Below are 18165 nucleotides of genomic sequence, written 5' to 3'. Positions count from 1 at the left end.
TGTATAAAATTAGTAATATATATATATATCAGTAAATATAAAATAGCATATATTAGTATGTATAGTATATATATTATATTACAAGTAAAATAATATATCAACTTTTATCAGCCTTCGGCCACTGTGCTTTCTACCATTAAAAAACAATCTATTAAATTCACTAGTCAAGCAGAATCAGACACTATAATTTTATCAAGGGGCATCATTTGACCCCTGGAAATTAGTTTGAGAGAAATTGTTTTCTTAATGCCTAAAAGTGTATTATAAAATTATATTATGATATGATTAAACTATCAGGAATGTTTGGAAATAATTATTTTAATCAAATATTTTTTTTAAATTTAATTGATAAATTAAAACATTTAATTAAATAATTGGGGGATTTTTTTTTTTTTTACCCTGGTATAATGTTTTTTATAATTAAATGATAAACATCATTCATATAATATGTGTTGTCTAATATCTCTAGATGAAAAGGCTGTGTGCTGCATTAGGGAACTACAGGTGAAGCTGGATGATTTCGAAAGAGTCAAACTGATTGGTCGTGGAGCGTTTGGCGCAGTGCAGCTGGTTAGTGAGTGTGTTTCAGAAAGTTGTGTGGGTGTGTGTTTATGTGAGAGTCTGCCCCTGTTATCTGCTGTTTGTTTTCAGGCATAGCCTTTTGTCTGTGTGTGTGTATGGTAATGCCTGTGAGGCTTGTGCGTACATGTTCTGCCTGATCCTACTTACCTACAACAACACAGAGCATACATGCTTTTGTGTCCTTGACATAGGCACAACATATTTTATTATTTTAGGAAGCATATAGTTTCACACTTGTCAGTGAAAAGAGTGTCAGAGTCAGTCTTTTTAAATATTTATCAATGATAGAGCATTATGTGTTGCTTATGCATGCATTAAAAAAATTAAGTGTTCAGTTACACATCACAGTGAGATAAATAAAAAACTTTTTAAATGTGTTAAACAGCATATTGCAGAATGCACATTGCTTCAAGGGTTTATATAAATGTTTATGTTGATAATGAACATATGTGCCTATAGGTACGACACAAGGCTTCTCAAGAAGTGTATGCCATGAAGCAGCTCAGCAAGTTTGAGATGGTCAAGCGCTCTGACTCCGCCTTCTTCTGGGAGGAGCGTGACATCATGGCATTCTCCAAGAGTCCTTGGATAGTTCAGGTGGGATTCACATTTTTTGTATTGTGTAATTCAGGATGGTTAGTTAGGTTGTTTAATATCTTTATCTGAAAACTCAACAAACTGAAAAACGATAGTGCATACCATGAGCATATAAGAACACTAAACTATGAAAGTAAATAATCACCTCTAGGGATGTCAAAATTACCATCACTTCAAAACTAAGTTCATAATAAACTGCAAAAATGCAAAGCAAGTGCTATCTGACTGACAGGTGGCTGTTTTTGAATGCTTGCCCCTCACAGGATGCACCTGTGTATGTTGTAGTCCTATAAAGACGGTCAGTTATGTCCTAATATAAATAAGCAAGAGAAACGTAAGAACGTAAGAAACAAAGAAAGATAAATGTAAGATCTGTTCATTAGACCTTGAAGCCTTATAGAATAGCTGCTGTTATGTTGATATGCTGGTAATATTAATAAACAAAATGTGTTCTTTATTATGGATTGTTTTTCAAGAATTGATACTTGAAGACTACATGTCCCTCTTTTTATTTAATTTTATATTTATAATATTTATTTTATCATGTATACATTTAAATATTTACTTAAATGTAGTTAATATTAATATTAAAATATATTATTCCCAATTGTGATTACTTATTCTTATATTATTATAAAATTATTATTAAATAAAGGACTGTGTTCAGTAGCTTATTAGTTGCTAATTAATATCGCTGTCGTAGGCTATATATTTCACAATTGGTACCAACTTTTGAAATGTTGGTATTATGACACCTCTGTTCACCTCACTCTTTCTGTCCACATAGCTGTGCTGTGCGTTCCAAGATGAGAAGTACCTCTATTTGGTGATGGAGTTCATGCCCGGTGGAGACCTGGTGACTCTGACCAGTAACTATGACATCCCAGAGGAGTGGGCTCGGTTCTACACAGCAGAAGTGGTGCTGGCACTAGACGCTATTCATTCTCTGGGCTTTATCCACAGAGACATTAAACCAGACAACATGCTCCTGGACCGTAACGGACACCTTAAACTCGCTGACTTTGGAACATGCATGAAGATGGACTCGGTGTGTCCTGGCTTGTGATAAGTGTATCTGATGTGTGTTTATGTAATTGAGTGTGCAGGAGAGAGAAAGAGAGGGTCTACGTTTCAAATCGTGTAGTATGCAGGATTGTAGTGTGCATTGACAATTTTAAGACAAAGCTGTTCAGGAAACCTGTTTAAAACGATCTTGGATTTGCTCTGCAGAAATCCCCCATGCTGTTAGAGTTATGTCAGTGCTGCCATCTTGTGGAGAGATCATATAGTGCAGCCTGAATTATGATAACATTGTCAGTAGATTAGCAGTGCTGGGTAGTAACTATTTATCTGGATTTTGTAATCAGATTCCAAAAATGAAATGCTTGTAATTAGATTATATTACATTTTAAAATACTAATAATCAGACTACAGTTACTTTTTATTGATCATGTGATTCATGAATCTCAAAATTGTAGCATAGCGAAACCTTTTTCTAATTTATTGATTCTCCTTCATTTTTCTTTTTCATCAATCTAAAAAGCCTATTGCATATATATGTTTGGGAAGTTTCCACTTTTAGGGAATTGCACACACATACCAGTCACTAGTTGCGTGGCTATAATTACATGGTAATTTGAGAGGCCACAGCATTTGACTACTGGATTTTCAGATCATATTCACTTCTATGGCGCGTTTTCTCAACTTTGCAACACTGCATAATTATCAACTTCCGACAAACGCATTTTAATTATTGTTTGAATTATAAAAGCAATAGTTTAGGAATCTCTGGTGTAATATTTAATGCACTCGTTGTTGATTACAATCTTCTATATATTTTCTTTCTTTCTGTATCTTTATATTAATATGATACAAGATATCATATTCAAATCGATGTGAAAAACAGCTTTGGTCAAAAGTAATCCAAAAGTAGATTATATTACCTAAAAGGTGTAATGTAATCGATTTCCTTTAATTTGTATTTAGTAACAGAATACAATTTGTAAGCAGTCTTCCCAGCACTGTTTATAAGGTGGTTTTAAAGCAGAAATTTATATTTTTTTAAATGTTAAAATACTTACTATATTTCAGCTTAATATGCACAGACAACACAGAAACTTTATCTTAACCAATCTATATAATGTAATTATTATATATGTATCTGTATGTGTGTTTAGACTGGTATGGTCCGCTGTGACACTGCTGTCGGGACTCCTGATTACATTTCACCAGAGGTTTTGATGTCACAAGGAGGGACGGGTTACTATGGCCGCGAGTGTGACTGGTGGTCTGTTGGCGTTTTCATTTATGAGCTGCTAGTGGGTGAGTAGCACCAACTTCATCTGTATCTTCCTGTCTCCTGTAATCTCATCTTACTATTCTTACCATCCTACATATTCATTCTTCTGTTGACTTGGGCAGGTGACACACCATTTTATGCTGAGTCCCTAGTGGGAACCTATGGAAAGATCATGGATCATAAAAACCGCTTAACTTTCCCAGATGATATGGAATTGTCAAAGGAAGCCAAGAACCTCATCTGTGCCTTTCTGACTGACAGGTGAGAGATAAGGTTTGGATGGAGTTATCTTTATTAAACATTAGTCCCTTATTATCCTCAGCTGTAATGTCAAAATAAACATGGAAAAATATTAATTCATTTCTAGAGCTTGGCTGATAGTGGATTTTGATAATGATAAATACATTGTGAACATCAGTAATGAATAAAAACTTTATATTCAATTTAAAATAGGGCTGAACTTTATCGCAAAATAGAAAATAATGACTTAACCATGATGTTTTGTAATTAATTTTTACAATTTGTATTGTCATATGAAATCTTACCGTGGGGTACATCTTTTTTGTTGTTGAAGAAATTAATACTCAGCAAGGACACCTTAAAAGTGACAACAAAGACATTTATAATGTTGCTAAAGATTTTTATTTCAAATAAATGATGTTCTTTTGAACTTTTTATTCATCAAAGAATCCTGAGGGAATAAATGTATCACAGTTTCCACAAAAATATTAAGCAGCATAACTGTTTTCAACATTGATAATAATAAGAAATGTTTCTTGAGCAGCAAATCAGCAGATTAGAATGATTTCTGAAGGATCATGTGACACTGAAGTCTAGAGTAAAGGTGCTGAGAACTCAGCTCTGCCATCACAGGAATAAATTACATTTTAAAATATATTAACAAAAATAGAGCACAGTTAATTTATACTGTAATAATATTTCACAATATTATTAACATTTGTACTGTATTTTTGATCAAATAAATGCAGCCTTGAAGAACATAATATATATATATATATATATATATATATATATATATATATATATAAAAAGAATCATACAAACACCAAACTTTTGAATGGTAGAGTATAAATAGTATGTGGTATATAGTATATATAAAATAAAAATGGTATATAGTATATATAAAATAAAATAAACTCAAGTCTTGACTTTTTTAAAGATGATGTAACGGTCTACCTTTTCATTTTGTGCATTTAAGAGCCAGTCACTGGTAAAACATCAACTTCATGTCTTCATCTTTATACCTGGTCACTCTTTCAGCCTGACAACTTCAAACTGTTTTCCTATAACTCCATTTTTCCTCTCTCTTTCTCCTCCCTCTCACATGCGCACACATACGAGCATTCCTGATCAAATATCCAGAGAGAGGGGCTTTATGATTTCTTCTCCTTGTGTTCATGTAAAGCATAACACACACCCCTCCCTTTGCATTCTGGGCTGCAGGAATGTCCCACATGTGGCAGTCCAAACTGCTGCACCCCTTTGAATCCAGATGCAAGGAAAGGGAGGGGAATGACTGTTCCTTATTTTTGGATGTTGCAGTTTGTGTCGCTTTCATTCCTCATCTCATCCATGCTCTGCCATTTCCCATCAGCCAGTCGCTTTTGGATGTTCCAGTCTCACACATACACACACATCACTTAGCGGATTAGTGAGTGTGGTTGTGGTTATCCATTTGGTTTGCTGACCAGTGTTTTGATATGTTCAGGGAGGTGAGGCTTGGCCGGACTGGAGTGGATGAAATAAAATGTCACCCCTTCTTCAAGAACGATCAGTGGACCTTCGACACCATACGAGACAGTAAGCCTCTGAGTGTGAGTGTGGCTGATCTGTGATCATAACTTGATAGTCACATTTATTCATTAAAATAACTAATCACTATTTATGACTGAGTCAGTATTATTTACTTACTATAACATTATGCATGTGCTGGTTGATAAAAATCAAAGAAATCTAGAATATACTCAAGTCTTGGATTGGATATTTCATTTGTGAGTGAGGAGTTTTGAACTGAGTCATTCATACAGTATCTGTTCAAATTATACAGTAGATATGTGATTTTGAATTTGATTTTTTTTTTTTTTTTAATTTCCTGAATTCCTCCTTTTTTTTTCTCCACACACATGCAAACATTCACCTCACACCCTCATGTTATGCTTCTGGTAAAAAGGAAAGTAATTTCAGTCATGCATACCAGTGTTGAGTAAGTTATTTAAAAAAAAAGTAATTAATTACTAGCTACTAATTACTTCTTCAACAGTGTAATTAGATTACTCTACTAATTACTAAAGCCTGCATTGCATTAATTATTCTTGAACTGACCAAAGTATTTAAAGGGAGAAAGCTACATTAACAACATACATTTTAACATTAGATGTTAAATTTTTATGTTAAATCCACTATTGTTTTATATAGAATTGTTCTAAAGTCTATACAGTATTTATAATTACATCAGAAGTAACTGTTATTAAATTACAGAAAAATTAAGAGTAATCCTTTTTTCAAAGGAAAACTAATTCAGTTACAGTAATTGATTACTCAGTAATGCATTACATGTTGTAACTTTTGCTCCTTTCGTGGGGCGGGGCATGGTGCTCGGGACAGAGTTAAAGAGGTATTGGGTTGGTTTTAGTAAGGGTGGAACCCAACATGTGGCCCGTACACAGTTACTAACGAGAGAAGAGCCTCAAAACCACAGAGTTAAACTTATTTTTCCCTCTTCTCTCTGTCCCTTGCTCCTGTGATGCCCAAATGCACACATTTCCTTTCTATCTAGCGTACTCTCTGCCTACACAGTAGTCTGTTATTAATGCATTGAGCATTCTGGGAATCTGAGAATCTACTTTTCTTGCTTTTCGAAATAAAATACAACAAATTGTGTTGTTGGAAAGAAAACAATTATATTTTCACTCCAAGACTGTTTTTCTTCCCATTCAAAGAAGGCACATTCTGATATGCTTTTTTATCTTCTTCTTTGCTACATCTTTGATAAGTTGTCTAAAGTGGTTGTAAAGTAAATTGAGAAAATATGAGTGTTTCCATTGTGATACAGAGCTACTCTGTACTACAATAAAATTACAGTAATTAATTCAGCCTCATCTCCATTAGATGTTTGACACATGTTCTCTCAGCGTGCTCAGTGTGTTAGCTCCAGAACCAGGGAGTGTTTTGGATGTGTAAGTGAGCGTGAGTGTGTGTATGCACAGTAGGTAGTGAGTAAGCACCGGCCAGCTTGGCAAATCCTACGTGCCACTCCTCCCTTCAGTACAGTGTCTGCTTTGTGTGCTACACACACTGAGCCTTTCACTGTGAGACTCACTCACTCACTCGCTCACACACACACACATATATACTCAAACTCAAACAGAAGACACTATTTTTGCTCAAATCTTTTACAATATTCTCTCACACACTCCAACCCCCCTCCCCCTCCTGTTTCTCTCTGTCTCTCAGCCATGGCTCCAGTGGTGCCGGAGCTGAGGAGCGATATTGACACCAGTAACTTTGATGATGATATAAAGGATGATCCTGGAGGAAACGAGACCTTCCCCCCTCCCCGTGCCTTTGCAGGAAATCAGCTACCGTTTGTGGGCTTTACCTATTTCAGGGAGGACCAGTAAGTGTGAAAATGTGTGCATTTTGTGTTTGTTTGTGACTAGATGGATTCTGATGGATTCTTAAAATATATATATATTACATAATTTGTTTGTTGCATACTATAGTCATGTAAAATAACTAATGTTTGTGGAAAAAGGATTCAAAGAGTCCCAAAAGGGTTCCCACTCTTTTTGGCCAATGAATTTCCATGACTTTTCCTGCTGTTTCTGATTACTGGATAAAGATATTAGAGATTTGCTCTTACAAAGAACAGTTTCTAGCCTGTGAATTATTTTTGAGCTGAACATAACTAGAAAGTAATATATTCAGCATAAAAAATTCTGATTATGCCAGGCCTGGATATATATTTTTTTATTTACTGATAAAAGAGTTTCCGTGACCGTGAAAAAAAAAAAAAAACGAAAAAGAAAAAATCAGATTTTTTTTTTTTTTACATATACTGTAAAAAGAGATAAATAAATGAAATCTGTGACTGAAAAAAATTAAATCCCACATTTTAAACACTGTAGCGCTGTTTGACTTTTACACAGGTATCTTGTTCTCGCTCACTCACAGATGAACACTAAAAAGCTGTAAAACAAGCTCCTGTTATGGATTGATAGAGACAGGATGTACAGTATTTTTGCATGGTTATGGTAGCCATGAATGAGTGCTGCATTTGTTCCATCACAATTCCCTCCTTTTTCCCTTATCCTTTCACTGTTTCCTCCCTGGCACTCTCAGTTTCTCCAGTGTGGCTGAGTGAAGCCACATGGGCCGCTGTCAGAGCTGAGGAGATCGAAAAGTTGCTTTAAGATTTTCTTTCTTTCATTTCCTCTCTCTTTCTTATTCTTCTGACTTAGTCTTTTTCATCTTGAATTGATTTATGAAACCTTAAAGTGTGTTGCTGCTGAGTAAACAAGGACGACGCTAGCTGGTGATGAGTGGAATATTTTCCATAACATCTCTCTCTCTCTCTCTCTCTCTCTCTCTCTCTCTCTCTCTCTCTCTCTCTCTCTCTCTCTCTCTCTCTCTCTCTCTCTCTCTCTCTCTCTCTCTCTCTCTCTCTCTCTCTCTCTCTCTCTCTCTCTCTTTTTCAGGTTGTTAACCCCAAGAAATAACTGTTCAGATGAGGACTCGAGTGCTAATAGTCTCATTGAGGATCATGGTTTAAACCATGCAGAGGTGCATATATATTTTTCTTTTAAATAATATTATAATAATAATGATTTATGTTAAATGATAGCCACTATAATCTTTTTGTTTTATGTCGATGAAGGGATACTTGAGCCTTACTGATAGAGCTGTGTGGCACAAACTTAGCACTTAGATTGCTAAAATAGCTCATGTGACTTATTCTGCAGCAGAATTTACCACAACCATTTTGTTTGGTGCCGTTACTCAACATAATTGGAGTGTTTCTCCACATTCTTTAGATAAGTGCTGCTTTTAATAGAATTGAAAACAACAACTTTTCATCAGTTGTTTGTTGATTCTTCAAATGTGTTTTTTGCATGTCCCTAGTCCAGTGACCTGCAGAAGAGGCTGAAAAAGTTGGAAGAAAAAGTCAAACATGAGATGCAAGCAAAGGACGAACTGGAAAATAAATGCCGGTATAAATACTCGTAAACATAATATGCAAATGTAAAATGTTGAAATACATATTTTTTGTATTTTTAAATGTAAAAAATAAATAAAATTCTTTAAAAATAACTTTTTAAAAAGAATATTGTCAGCATAACAATTTAAGTGGGAATTTGAATTCTCTCTCTCTCTCTCTCTCTCTCTCTCTCTGTGAATAATGAATGTTTAAATTCCTCAGAGATCCAGATTTTTGTTATTTGCGTCACATATCGAAAAATCAAAACATTCTCTATCTACACTTACAACAGATGTAAACTATGTTGTATCTCAACAGGATGGCAAATCAGCGGCTGGAGAAGTTGTCCAAAGAGCTTGAAGAAGAAGTGAGACACATCTTCAAATTGCATTCACCCAACAAAGGCACTTGATTCGAAACCATTCAGAAACAAAGTGCAACGAGTTCCTCTAACTGTTTGTTTCTTGTTGTAGGTGAATGCGAGACAAATGGTAGAAGACTCTCTGAGGGCACTGGAGAGAGAGAAAGCTTTACTGAAGCACCAGCGTTCTGAAAGCATAAGAAAGGCTGGCCAAGAGACAGACAGAAAGCGTCTTCTTGAGAATGAGGGTGAGAACAACAGACAGAAACACACCCCATTGACCCTCAACATTGTCAATGAATGCTGATTCATTTGAACAGTGACCAAACTGAGTATTTACTAGGGGTGGGAAAAAATCTATTCACCGATGCAATAATACTGGATCAATCTACAAAAAAATCATGATCATGCATACTTTTTAACTGGTGCATCTTTAACCATCTTAACCTACAACATTACTGAATATGCTGCTTCAGCCGCTTTTGCATGTTTAATATTGACGCTCATTCTTGATTTACTTAAGCACTGGTCCAAAGTTTCTACACGATTTGCTCAGTACTAACCTCTGACATTCTCCCATCTAGAAACTATTAGTTCTGCTTTGCTGATGTTATGATGCTAACATATTTGGCATTTCTCTGTCCTGCAGTGGGCAGCCTGAGAGATCAGCTAGCCGAACTGAAGAAGAAGAACCAGAACTCTCATCTCTCTGCTGAGAAGAACATTCACCTGGAGAGACAGGTTGGTTTTCATGGACATTTAAAAAAGTTTTTAAACATTTAGAAAACAGCAAAAAATGGCTATAAGAAAAATAAAATAGTAAACCTACTGAGGTTTGTGCTTGATACTAACGTAATTTACCAATGTTAAAATAATTTCTCCTATCCCAGCTAAAGTATTTTAAAATATTGAAAAATAAACTTTTTAAAAGTAAAATAAATAAATAACAAATATTTGAGGTTTGTTCTTAGATGTCCTTAGACAATTTCTAATGCAATAAAATACTGTTATATTCAAATGTGCTTATATTCTTATACATTTCTGAAGCCCTTATATCAGTTTGGCTTCTTATAAACAAAAGTTTGGGGTCAGTAAGATATTATAGCAAAAGTGATAGTAAAGACATTTATAATGTTAAAAAAGATTTCTATGTTAGATTCAAAGAATCCTGGTAAAAAAAAAAAAAATTAAGTAGAACTGTTTTTTGAGCACCAGATTAGCATAATATAATGATTTTTGAAGGATCATGTGACGATGAAGACTGGAGTAATTGCCATCACCAGAATAAATTACCTGTAAAATATATAAAAATAGAAATTATCTCTTTAAATTATTTTGCAATATTACTGTTTTTAATTGATCAAATAAATTCAGCCTTGTTGAGCATGAGATTTCTTTCAAAATCCCCTAAACTTTTGAACAGTAGTGTAAATTATATTTTGTTTTAAGGATATATAGATGTTCAGTATTATGGAATAAAAGGGATTCTGATAAATTAAAAAGTAAATTAATATGTCCTTAGTTGGAGGAGGTGAATGCTAAGCTTCAGGCTGAGGTGGAGGAGTCTGAGAGGCTGAAGAAGGCCCAGGGCGAGGTGTTGAGACAGTCCCAGCAACTGGAAGTCTCTCTCAGGGAGCTCCAGGAGCGTCTGGCCCAGCTGGAGAGCGGCAGGCTGGGTCTGGAACAGGAGAAACTGAGTCTGCAAACCTCACTGCAGGAGGAGAAGCGAGAGAGAAGCCTTGGCTCAGAGACCATCAATGAACTACAGGGTGGGTGCATGTGAGTCTGTGCCAGTTTGTGTTCGTCAGACAGAAGTAGCTGTGAATCAACATCTACCGAGCTTCCTAGAAGGAGATTGCGTTACATTCTAGGGATCACACTTGTGTGCCGGTCTATGTAAGCAAGTGAAAGCTGATTTTATGTTTGAGCGTGTAGTGGTCAGCTCTTGCTGAAAGACACACTGGGCTCTTGTCTGCTGGGCAGTGTTGTTGTGTTGGGGTGGAGCTGCTCACAGCGAATGTAAACATCAGTAGTGCGTTATTTTAAGGTCAGAGGCTGATATTATGTCGCTAGACAGGGACAAATGGGCAAACAAGAAATATCTCTTATTTTCGGTCATATTTTCAATTTTGTCTATTAAATTTAAAGGATTTGTTTCTGCAGACTCTTTAATGTCCCGGTAGATCGTTATGTGGTTTAAATAAACAGATTTCAATTAAGGAAGGTCACTTTAAAACTTTTGACCATGCATTTATTAATTTTTGCTACATTTCAGATGCCTTTTACGTTTAGATTTCATTGATTTTTACCCCAGACCAAGACTTTAATCTTAAAATATGAAAATTCATTATAAAAATATACTGTAATCACATATCTATCTAAACAAATTGTGAAATAAACAAATCATGAACCACACGTTTTCGCGTACCTACCCCGAAGTGATAAAATAAAATAAAATTCTATATCAAAATTTATAAGGAAAGACCAGTACTTTGTTTAGGCTTGGTTTGTAGGGAATTACAAACCTGCGCACATATATTCAAACGCACATAACTATAGAACCAATTCTTAATGCGCATGTGAACGCCATCAGCGTTTCTCACAGGTTCGCCTTTGAAGTATGTTTAGAGAGAATGGTGTCGTCTTAGCGGCCCCTAATTTAATAACAAATGATCGTTGCGACGGAAGCGAATCAATCAAAACTAACCTTAGCTGGAAAATAACTTTATTAAAGAACCGCTATAAAGCCAAAACAATCTCTGTTACCTTAAATTATACGTTTATCTCTGTAAAGCTGCTTTGAAACAATCTACATTGTTAAAAGCGCTATATAAATGAAGATGACTTGACTTGACACAAAATGTATTGTGTGAAAATAATTCATATCTGTTTTTATTTTTACTCAAATTCTGACTGTCCCTCAGTCTTTTGATTTTGCCACAAGATTTAGCAAAAATTAGTTTAGGATTATGTGTGCTGTAAAATAGAAATGTGAGTCATTTCTGATCAATATGTAATTTTGTTAAAGTATTAATTTAAAAAATAATATTTTAGTATTATTGTCAAAATATTTAATTCATTTTATCCATTTTTATTCTGATAATGTTTAAAATATCATTCCTATCACCATCATTTCCGCTTGTCAGAGTGTAAAGTGTGTTGTAAGAGATTTTATTTTCTAAAGGTCCACACTCAGGCCTAAAAGTGTCCATAGTTGAAGAAACCACCCATTTATGGTTTTATGGTTTCAGGTTTAACATTAATGTTAACCTGAATTCCTGACATTTGACTTTAACTTCGGTCTTCTGTTTTTTATATGCATTTCTATCTTTCTTTCATTCTCAGGTCATGTCTCCGGACTGGAGGACGAGTTAAAACACATAAAGAGTTCTCTATCAAAGGCTGAAGCAGAGAAAAGACAGTTACAGGAGGATCTTACTGCCTTGGAAAAGGTGCTTGTGTGTTTTAGCAAGTGATTGAAAGATTTACAATTTCAGCACATGGTGTTTGTGTGGTTATGTGTATTTTTGTGAAACCCCATTAATGTTGTCCCATCACCCACAGGAGAAGAATAAGCAAGAGATCGATCACTCCTTTAAACTCAAAGCAGTTCAACAGAGTCTGGAGCAGGAGGAGGCGGAGCATAAAGCCACTAAAGCCAGATTGGCCGACAACAACAAAATCAACCAATCCATCGAGGAGGCCAAATCTGAGACCCTGAAAGGTAAGATTAGACAGTAGCCTCTAATTTAAAACTCTTAAAATGTGTATATCTGTTCAGATTTTCACTACAATTTTAAAAATGTTGTTATGGGGAGCACAGTTTAGATTGATGGAAAACAAATTCTGGTTACCTTAGTACTACTTCCCTAAAGGTATTTGAGACATAATTTGGACTCACAACAAAATACAAAATAAGGCTTGACTTGGACATTAGAAACTTTCTCGTCAAGATTTACTTGATTCCTCTAGACCAGTGGTCTTCACTATTTTTTTCATGAGAGCCGCACTGATAGGACAAAGTCAGTAGGAGAGCCATTTTACCGCAAAGTATAAAAAGTTACAATATGCAATGCAATAAATACAAAAGGGTGAAGAAAAACATTATTTATGATTTATCAGTCAAATTTGTAACTGAGACAAGATGATTTCCTTTAATGAAAAAAAAAAGGGGATTTCCAGAAAATATTCATCCCAGAATGACCTTAAGTCAAATTTTCTTCTACATTAGCCCATCTTGTAGGCCTATCTAACCATCCAAGAGCACATGCAGCGTTAAGAGCTGGAAAGACCGCCATATAACTGGCTTCTCTGCAGAGACTGGATATTTACATGCACTACTTTTGTTTCAGTCGGACTGAATTCATTCCGATTGATGAATCTGAATGTATTGTAGTTTACATGAACGCTAAACATCGTGATGTGATACATGATCGGGTTGATGTGCGTGTTTATAAGTCAAAAGATTCAAATCGGAATATGAACATATGAACCGTTGTGCCGTGCTGTTTGTATTTATCACGCAGTAAAAATGCCCCAAACCAGTCGTCTGTATGATAATCTGAAACAAGGACTGGTGAGCCGTTGTCCTGCTTCACTTCACAGATGCTGAGTGAAAGGAGAATTATAGAATGAGAGGATACTCATTTATATGACACTTTATTCATCAGGAGAACAGCTCGTTCAGCGCGTCATACGTCGTCCTTTCAGTTTCGGTTTTCAATCGATCAAGTTTTTTCACGTTCTCTCGATAAACCACCCCTTTCAATCCGATCGAAAATATTTGTAATAGAGCTGACACTTTTAGTTTTTAACGGGTTATGTTAAAGCCCTACTTGTTATTAATGTTTTTATGAAATATCTCTATATCTGCATTATCATATTATATTTACCGCCATGCGAGCCACAAATTAAAGCTTGGCGAGCCGCATGAGGCTCGCGAGCCGCGCAATGAGTAACACTGCTCTAGACATTGCATTTCTGATCTCTGCCTCTGTATAAAAATGAAAATATCCTTTCTGCATTCTGTTCTAAATGAGTAAATCTTTCTGAAGTCTGTAGTACAAGTACAAGGAGTTTGGTGATGTTGTGTGTGTTTTTGTGACAGTTATGGAACATAAGCTGCTGGAAGAACGATCTGCGAAGCAACAGTTGGAAAACAGACTGATGCAGCTGGAGAAGGAAAACTCAGGATTAGACTGTGATTACAAACAAGCCAAACACGAGCTTCAGGAGCTCCGCTCACTCAAAGAAAAACTCACTGAGGAGGTATACCTGTCTGTCTGTCTGTTTTTCTTGCTTGGCTGTAGCTGTCTGTCTGCCTGATGATTTTAATTATATCATACTTACTGCTCTGGGATGTTAATGTAGTGTCTTCTGTCCATATTTTCAACACTCTTTTACATAATTAAAAAAATATTAAAAGTATTAAAAACACAATTAAAAATTAAAGCTGCAAGCAGTGATGAAAAGGGCCCTCACACCCCTGCCGCCGCCACCCGGCGCCTTTAGTAAAGGTCTTAAGATTACACTCACCAAATTTGAAGAGGATCAGATCAAAACTGTAGGAGGAGTTCGTTAAAGTACAACATCAGGAAATGGCAAAAACTGCACAAAATCTGAGAGGAAGTTCAAAATAGCTGACTTCCTGTTGTGTTTAGGGCTGTGCTCCAAGAGACTTTTTTGTAGGTATTGGGTCATTACATGTATGTACCAAATTTCATACCTGTACGTGAAACGTAGAGCCGGGGCAAAATGTAGGGGCAATAATTAAGCCATTTTGCCCCACCCAATTTTGAAAACGACATCACACGTAAATTTTCACCACTTCTGAAGCGTGTGCAAAGTTTCATGATTTTTCGAGCATGTTTTGTATTTGCCACACTTCCTGCTACCAGCAGGTGGCGCTATTGCTATAACCAAATATGAGCATGGTCATGTGTTCAGGACAGGACTCTTATAAAACATGTGAAGTTTGGGGCAGATTGGAAATAGGGGTTATGCGGAACGCCCAACGTTCGAACCGGAAAACAGGTATAAACATTTCCGGTTTGCATTACCGTACGCATCTGCAGCGGTAGGTGATCTCTGAGGTAACTTATTTTGCGCTTTTTTTAGAATACAATTCTTATTTCTGTTTTAATTAAAATGTCACGAATGCTTAAGTATCAGAAATTTTTTTTTTTATAAAAAAATAAAACGCAGTCTTCATTTGATTGTTTTAATCGTCTGCAAGCAAATATAAAAGGTAAACTACTATGATAGCATACAAGTCTAAACTAACTTACTGATAGTTAGCTAACTCTACATCGGGTGCCATTAGCAAAAGCTACATATACTAACTTACATACCTTCATAATCATGAATAAATGAGGAGGCGTAAAAACTTAAATCCTTTATCTAACGGAGTACTCGGGGCTCTGGAAGTCCGTTTGGCAATACGATGTACATCTGAAATGGATAGAATGGGTAGCTCCTGTAAACACCGGCTATAAAAGGTCGCCATTCCTACGCTGTGTTTACCTCAGTAGCTGACGACCGGAAGTAGTTATATCTGTTTTGTAGAACCCGGATGTTTGTTGCGCATAACCCCTATTGTATGCCTAAGTTACTGCAGGCTGTCTGTGGTTGCCTAGCAACATCGGAACTGCAAGCAACATTAATATTGAACTTATCTGATCATGCATATATCACCAAAAGGCCGAAATTGGGTGAACATTTGTCAGGCCGCCGAGGGCACACCCTTCGACGAAAACTCAAGATCTTCGCAATTTAACGTCGCAAAGGCCTTAAGATTACACTCACCAAATTTGAAGAGGATCAGATCAAAACTGTAGGAGGAGTTCGTTAAAGTACAACATCAGGAAATTACGAAAAATGCACAAAATCTAGGAGGAAGTTCAAAATAGCTGACTTCCTGTTGTGTTTAGGGCTATGCTTCAAGAGACTTTTTTGTAGGTATTGGGTCATTACATGTATGTACCAAATTTCATATCTACGTGAAACCTAGAGCCGGGGCAAAATGTGGGGGCAATAATTTACCGAATTTGCCCCACCCAATTTTGAAAACCATATCACACGTAAATTTTCACCACTTCTGAAGCGTGTGCAAAGTTTCATGAGTTTTGGAGCATGTTAAGGCCCTCTAAAAAGCGATTCACTTTGGAGAAGAAGAAGAATAAATATATATATATATATATATATATATATATAGCTGCGAGCAGCGATTACGGGCCCAAGCCGGTGGCACCGCAACCCCGATGCCTTACCTAAAGGCACCGGGGTGGCGGTGCCGCCGGCTTTGGCCCTTCATCACTGCTCGCAGCTATATATATATATATATATATATATATATATATATATATATATATATCTTTAATGTATTTTTATCATGTTGAAAAAGTTTGGTGTGAATAAAATAAACCACTTAGGAGGAGTAGCTAAAAACTCAGAGTCTGACATATCCAAAAAATCCACATTCAAACCAAAATATCTGACTTCCTGTTGGTCAGAGCTAATAACTGTAATTTAGAAAGTTGTCCGGCTCGATGAGAACAATATACGTACTGATGTTTGTAATTGTGGGTAAAACTAACCCCCCCTCTTTTGTCAAAAGCATTTTGAAAGTGACACACTTCCTGCTGCCAGTTGGTGGCGCTATAACTTTGACTCACAATAGTTGCATCCATCTGACCGGCCTCTTACCACGAACACACTGCTGAAGTTTCATCAAGATCAGTTAAAGGACAAATCCAGTGAAAAATGAACCTGGGGTTAATTAACACATGGTTACCGAGTCGATCGTTCCCTGCGATGCGTTTTCATGAAAATCGAATGTAAAGAGTTTTATCTTTAAAAACAGATTAGCTCATAACACTAGTATATGGGGCACAGAGTAAGTAAAAATAAATCGCTAGTTAATACCACTAACAAGGCTCAAAATAGCCTCACACTAACACGGTAACATAATGAGGGTCCTTACATACAAACCGAAGCATTGAGAACTTTGTAAGTGTACAGACAGTTTAATAAGAAGATACTTTATAAAGACAGTACATTACGCGTTGACATGCAGGATCCATCTTGGAAAACAGTCTCGACTAATCGAGCCACGAACGCCGTGCTACGTTAGATTTCACAAACGTAATTCCTATCGACCAGCTATCCTATCGACGGCGTTCGTGGCTCGATTAGTTGAGACTGTTGGTGGCGCTATAACTTTGACTCACAATAGTCACATCTGTGTGATCGGCCTCTTACAACGAACACACTGCTGAAGTTTAATCAAGATCAGTTAATGTATGCTGAAGTTACAATACACTTCCTGTGTCCTTTATTCGCCATAAATTCGTTTCCTCGCCACGGCCAAACCGTTCGAGATATCAAAAATCTGTCCGCAATTTAGCATCCTCAATGTCTTGACTTCATGCTGACCGAGTTTGGAGGTGATTGGATGAATTCCCTAGGAGGAGTACATCAAATTCCACAGCACACATTTCCCTTCGCCCTTTCAGGGCTTGGGCCCTAATAATCCTACCGAAAACAATAGGGCCTTCGCCCTTTCAGGGCTTGGGCCCTAATAATAATAATAATAATAATCCTAACGAAAACAATAGGGCCTTCGCCATTTCAGGGCTTGGGCCCTAATAATCCTACCGAAAACAATAGGGCTCTGCGCCCTTTCAGGGCTTGGGCCCTAATAATCCTAACGAAAACAATAGGGCTCTGCGCCCTTTCAGGGCTTGGGCCCTAATAATCCTAACGAAAACAATAGGGCTTTCGCCCTTTCAGGGCTTGGGCCCTAATAACAAATAATCCTACCGAAAACAATAGGGCCTTCGCCCTTTCAGGGCTTGGGCCCTAATAATAATCCTACCGAAAACAATAGGGCCTTCGCCTTTTCAGGGCTTGGGCCCTAATAAACGGAGCAAAAACAATAGGGTCCTCTCACCATCGGTGCTCGGGCCCTAATAAACGGAGCAAAAACAATAGGGTCCTCTCACCATCGGTGCTCGGGCCCAAATTACATTTATGCATCACATAGTTCATGGGAAGTCCAAGATATTTGATTGAATCCAGTCTGTGTGTGTGTGTGTGTGTGCGTGTGTG

General features: G+C 36.6%; 1 protein-coding gene across 8 annotated transcripts in view; it reads left to right on the top strand.

Moving 5' to 3' along the window:
• Positions 1–18165, top strand: part of rock2b (rho-associated, coiled-coil containing protein kinase 2b) — a 36846-nt gene that overhangs the window by 4383 nt on the left and 14298 nt on the right. For all 8 annotated transcript variants that reach the window (XR_014603404.1, XR_014603405.1, XR_014603406.1 and 5 more), the window contains exons 3-18: positions 470–570; positions 1042–1179; positions 1967–2227; positions 3357–3501; positions 3601–3739; positions 5208–5299; positions 6953–7115; positions 8197–8281; positions 8621–8709; positions 9015–9063; positions 9170–9305; positions 9707–9798; positions 10580–10826; positions 12403–12509; positions 12622–12781; positions 14165–14325. Coding sequence is in view for 5 of the 8 variants with exons in the window: in XM_084091141.1 (XP_083947267.1) it covers positions 470–570; positions 1042–1179; positions 1967–2227; positions 3357–3501; positions 3601–3739; positions 5208–5299; positions 6953–7115; positions 8197–8281; positions 8621–8709; positions 9015–9063; positions 9170–9305; positions 9707–9798; positions 10580–10826; positions 12403–12509; positions 12622–12781; positions 14165–14325 (2165 nt within the window). In the remaining 3 variants the exon portion in view is untranslated. The remainder of the gene's footprint in view (positions 1–469; positions 571–1041; positions 1180–1966; positions 2228–3356; positions 3502–3600; positions 3740–5207; positions 5300–6952; positions 7116–8196; positions 8282–8620; positions 8710–9014; positions 9064–9169; positions 9306–9706; positions 9799–10579; positions 10827–12402; positions 12510–12621; positions 12782–14164; positions 14326–18165) is intronic.

Source organism: Abramis brama (genome assembly GCF_963993115.1).
Source record: "Abramis brama genome assembly, chromosome: 18".
Taxonomy (NCBI): Eukaryota; Metazoa; Chordata; class Actinopteri; order Cypriniformes; family Leuciscidae; genus Abramis; species Abramis brama.
Note: the sequence above shows the minus strand (reverse complement) of the source record. Positions and strands in the feature narration are given on the sequence as shown.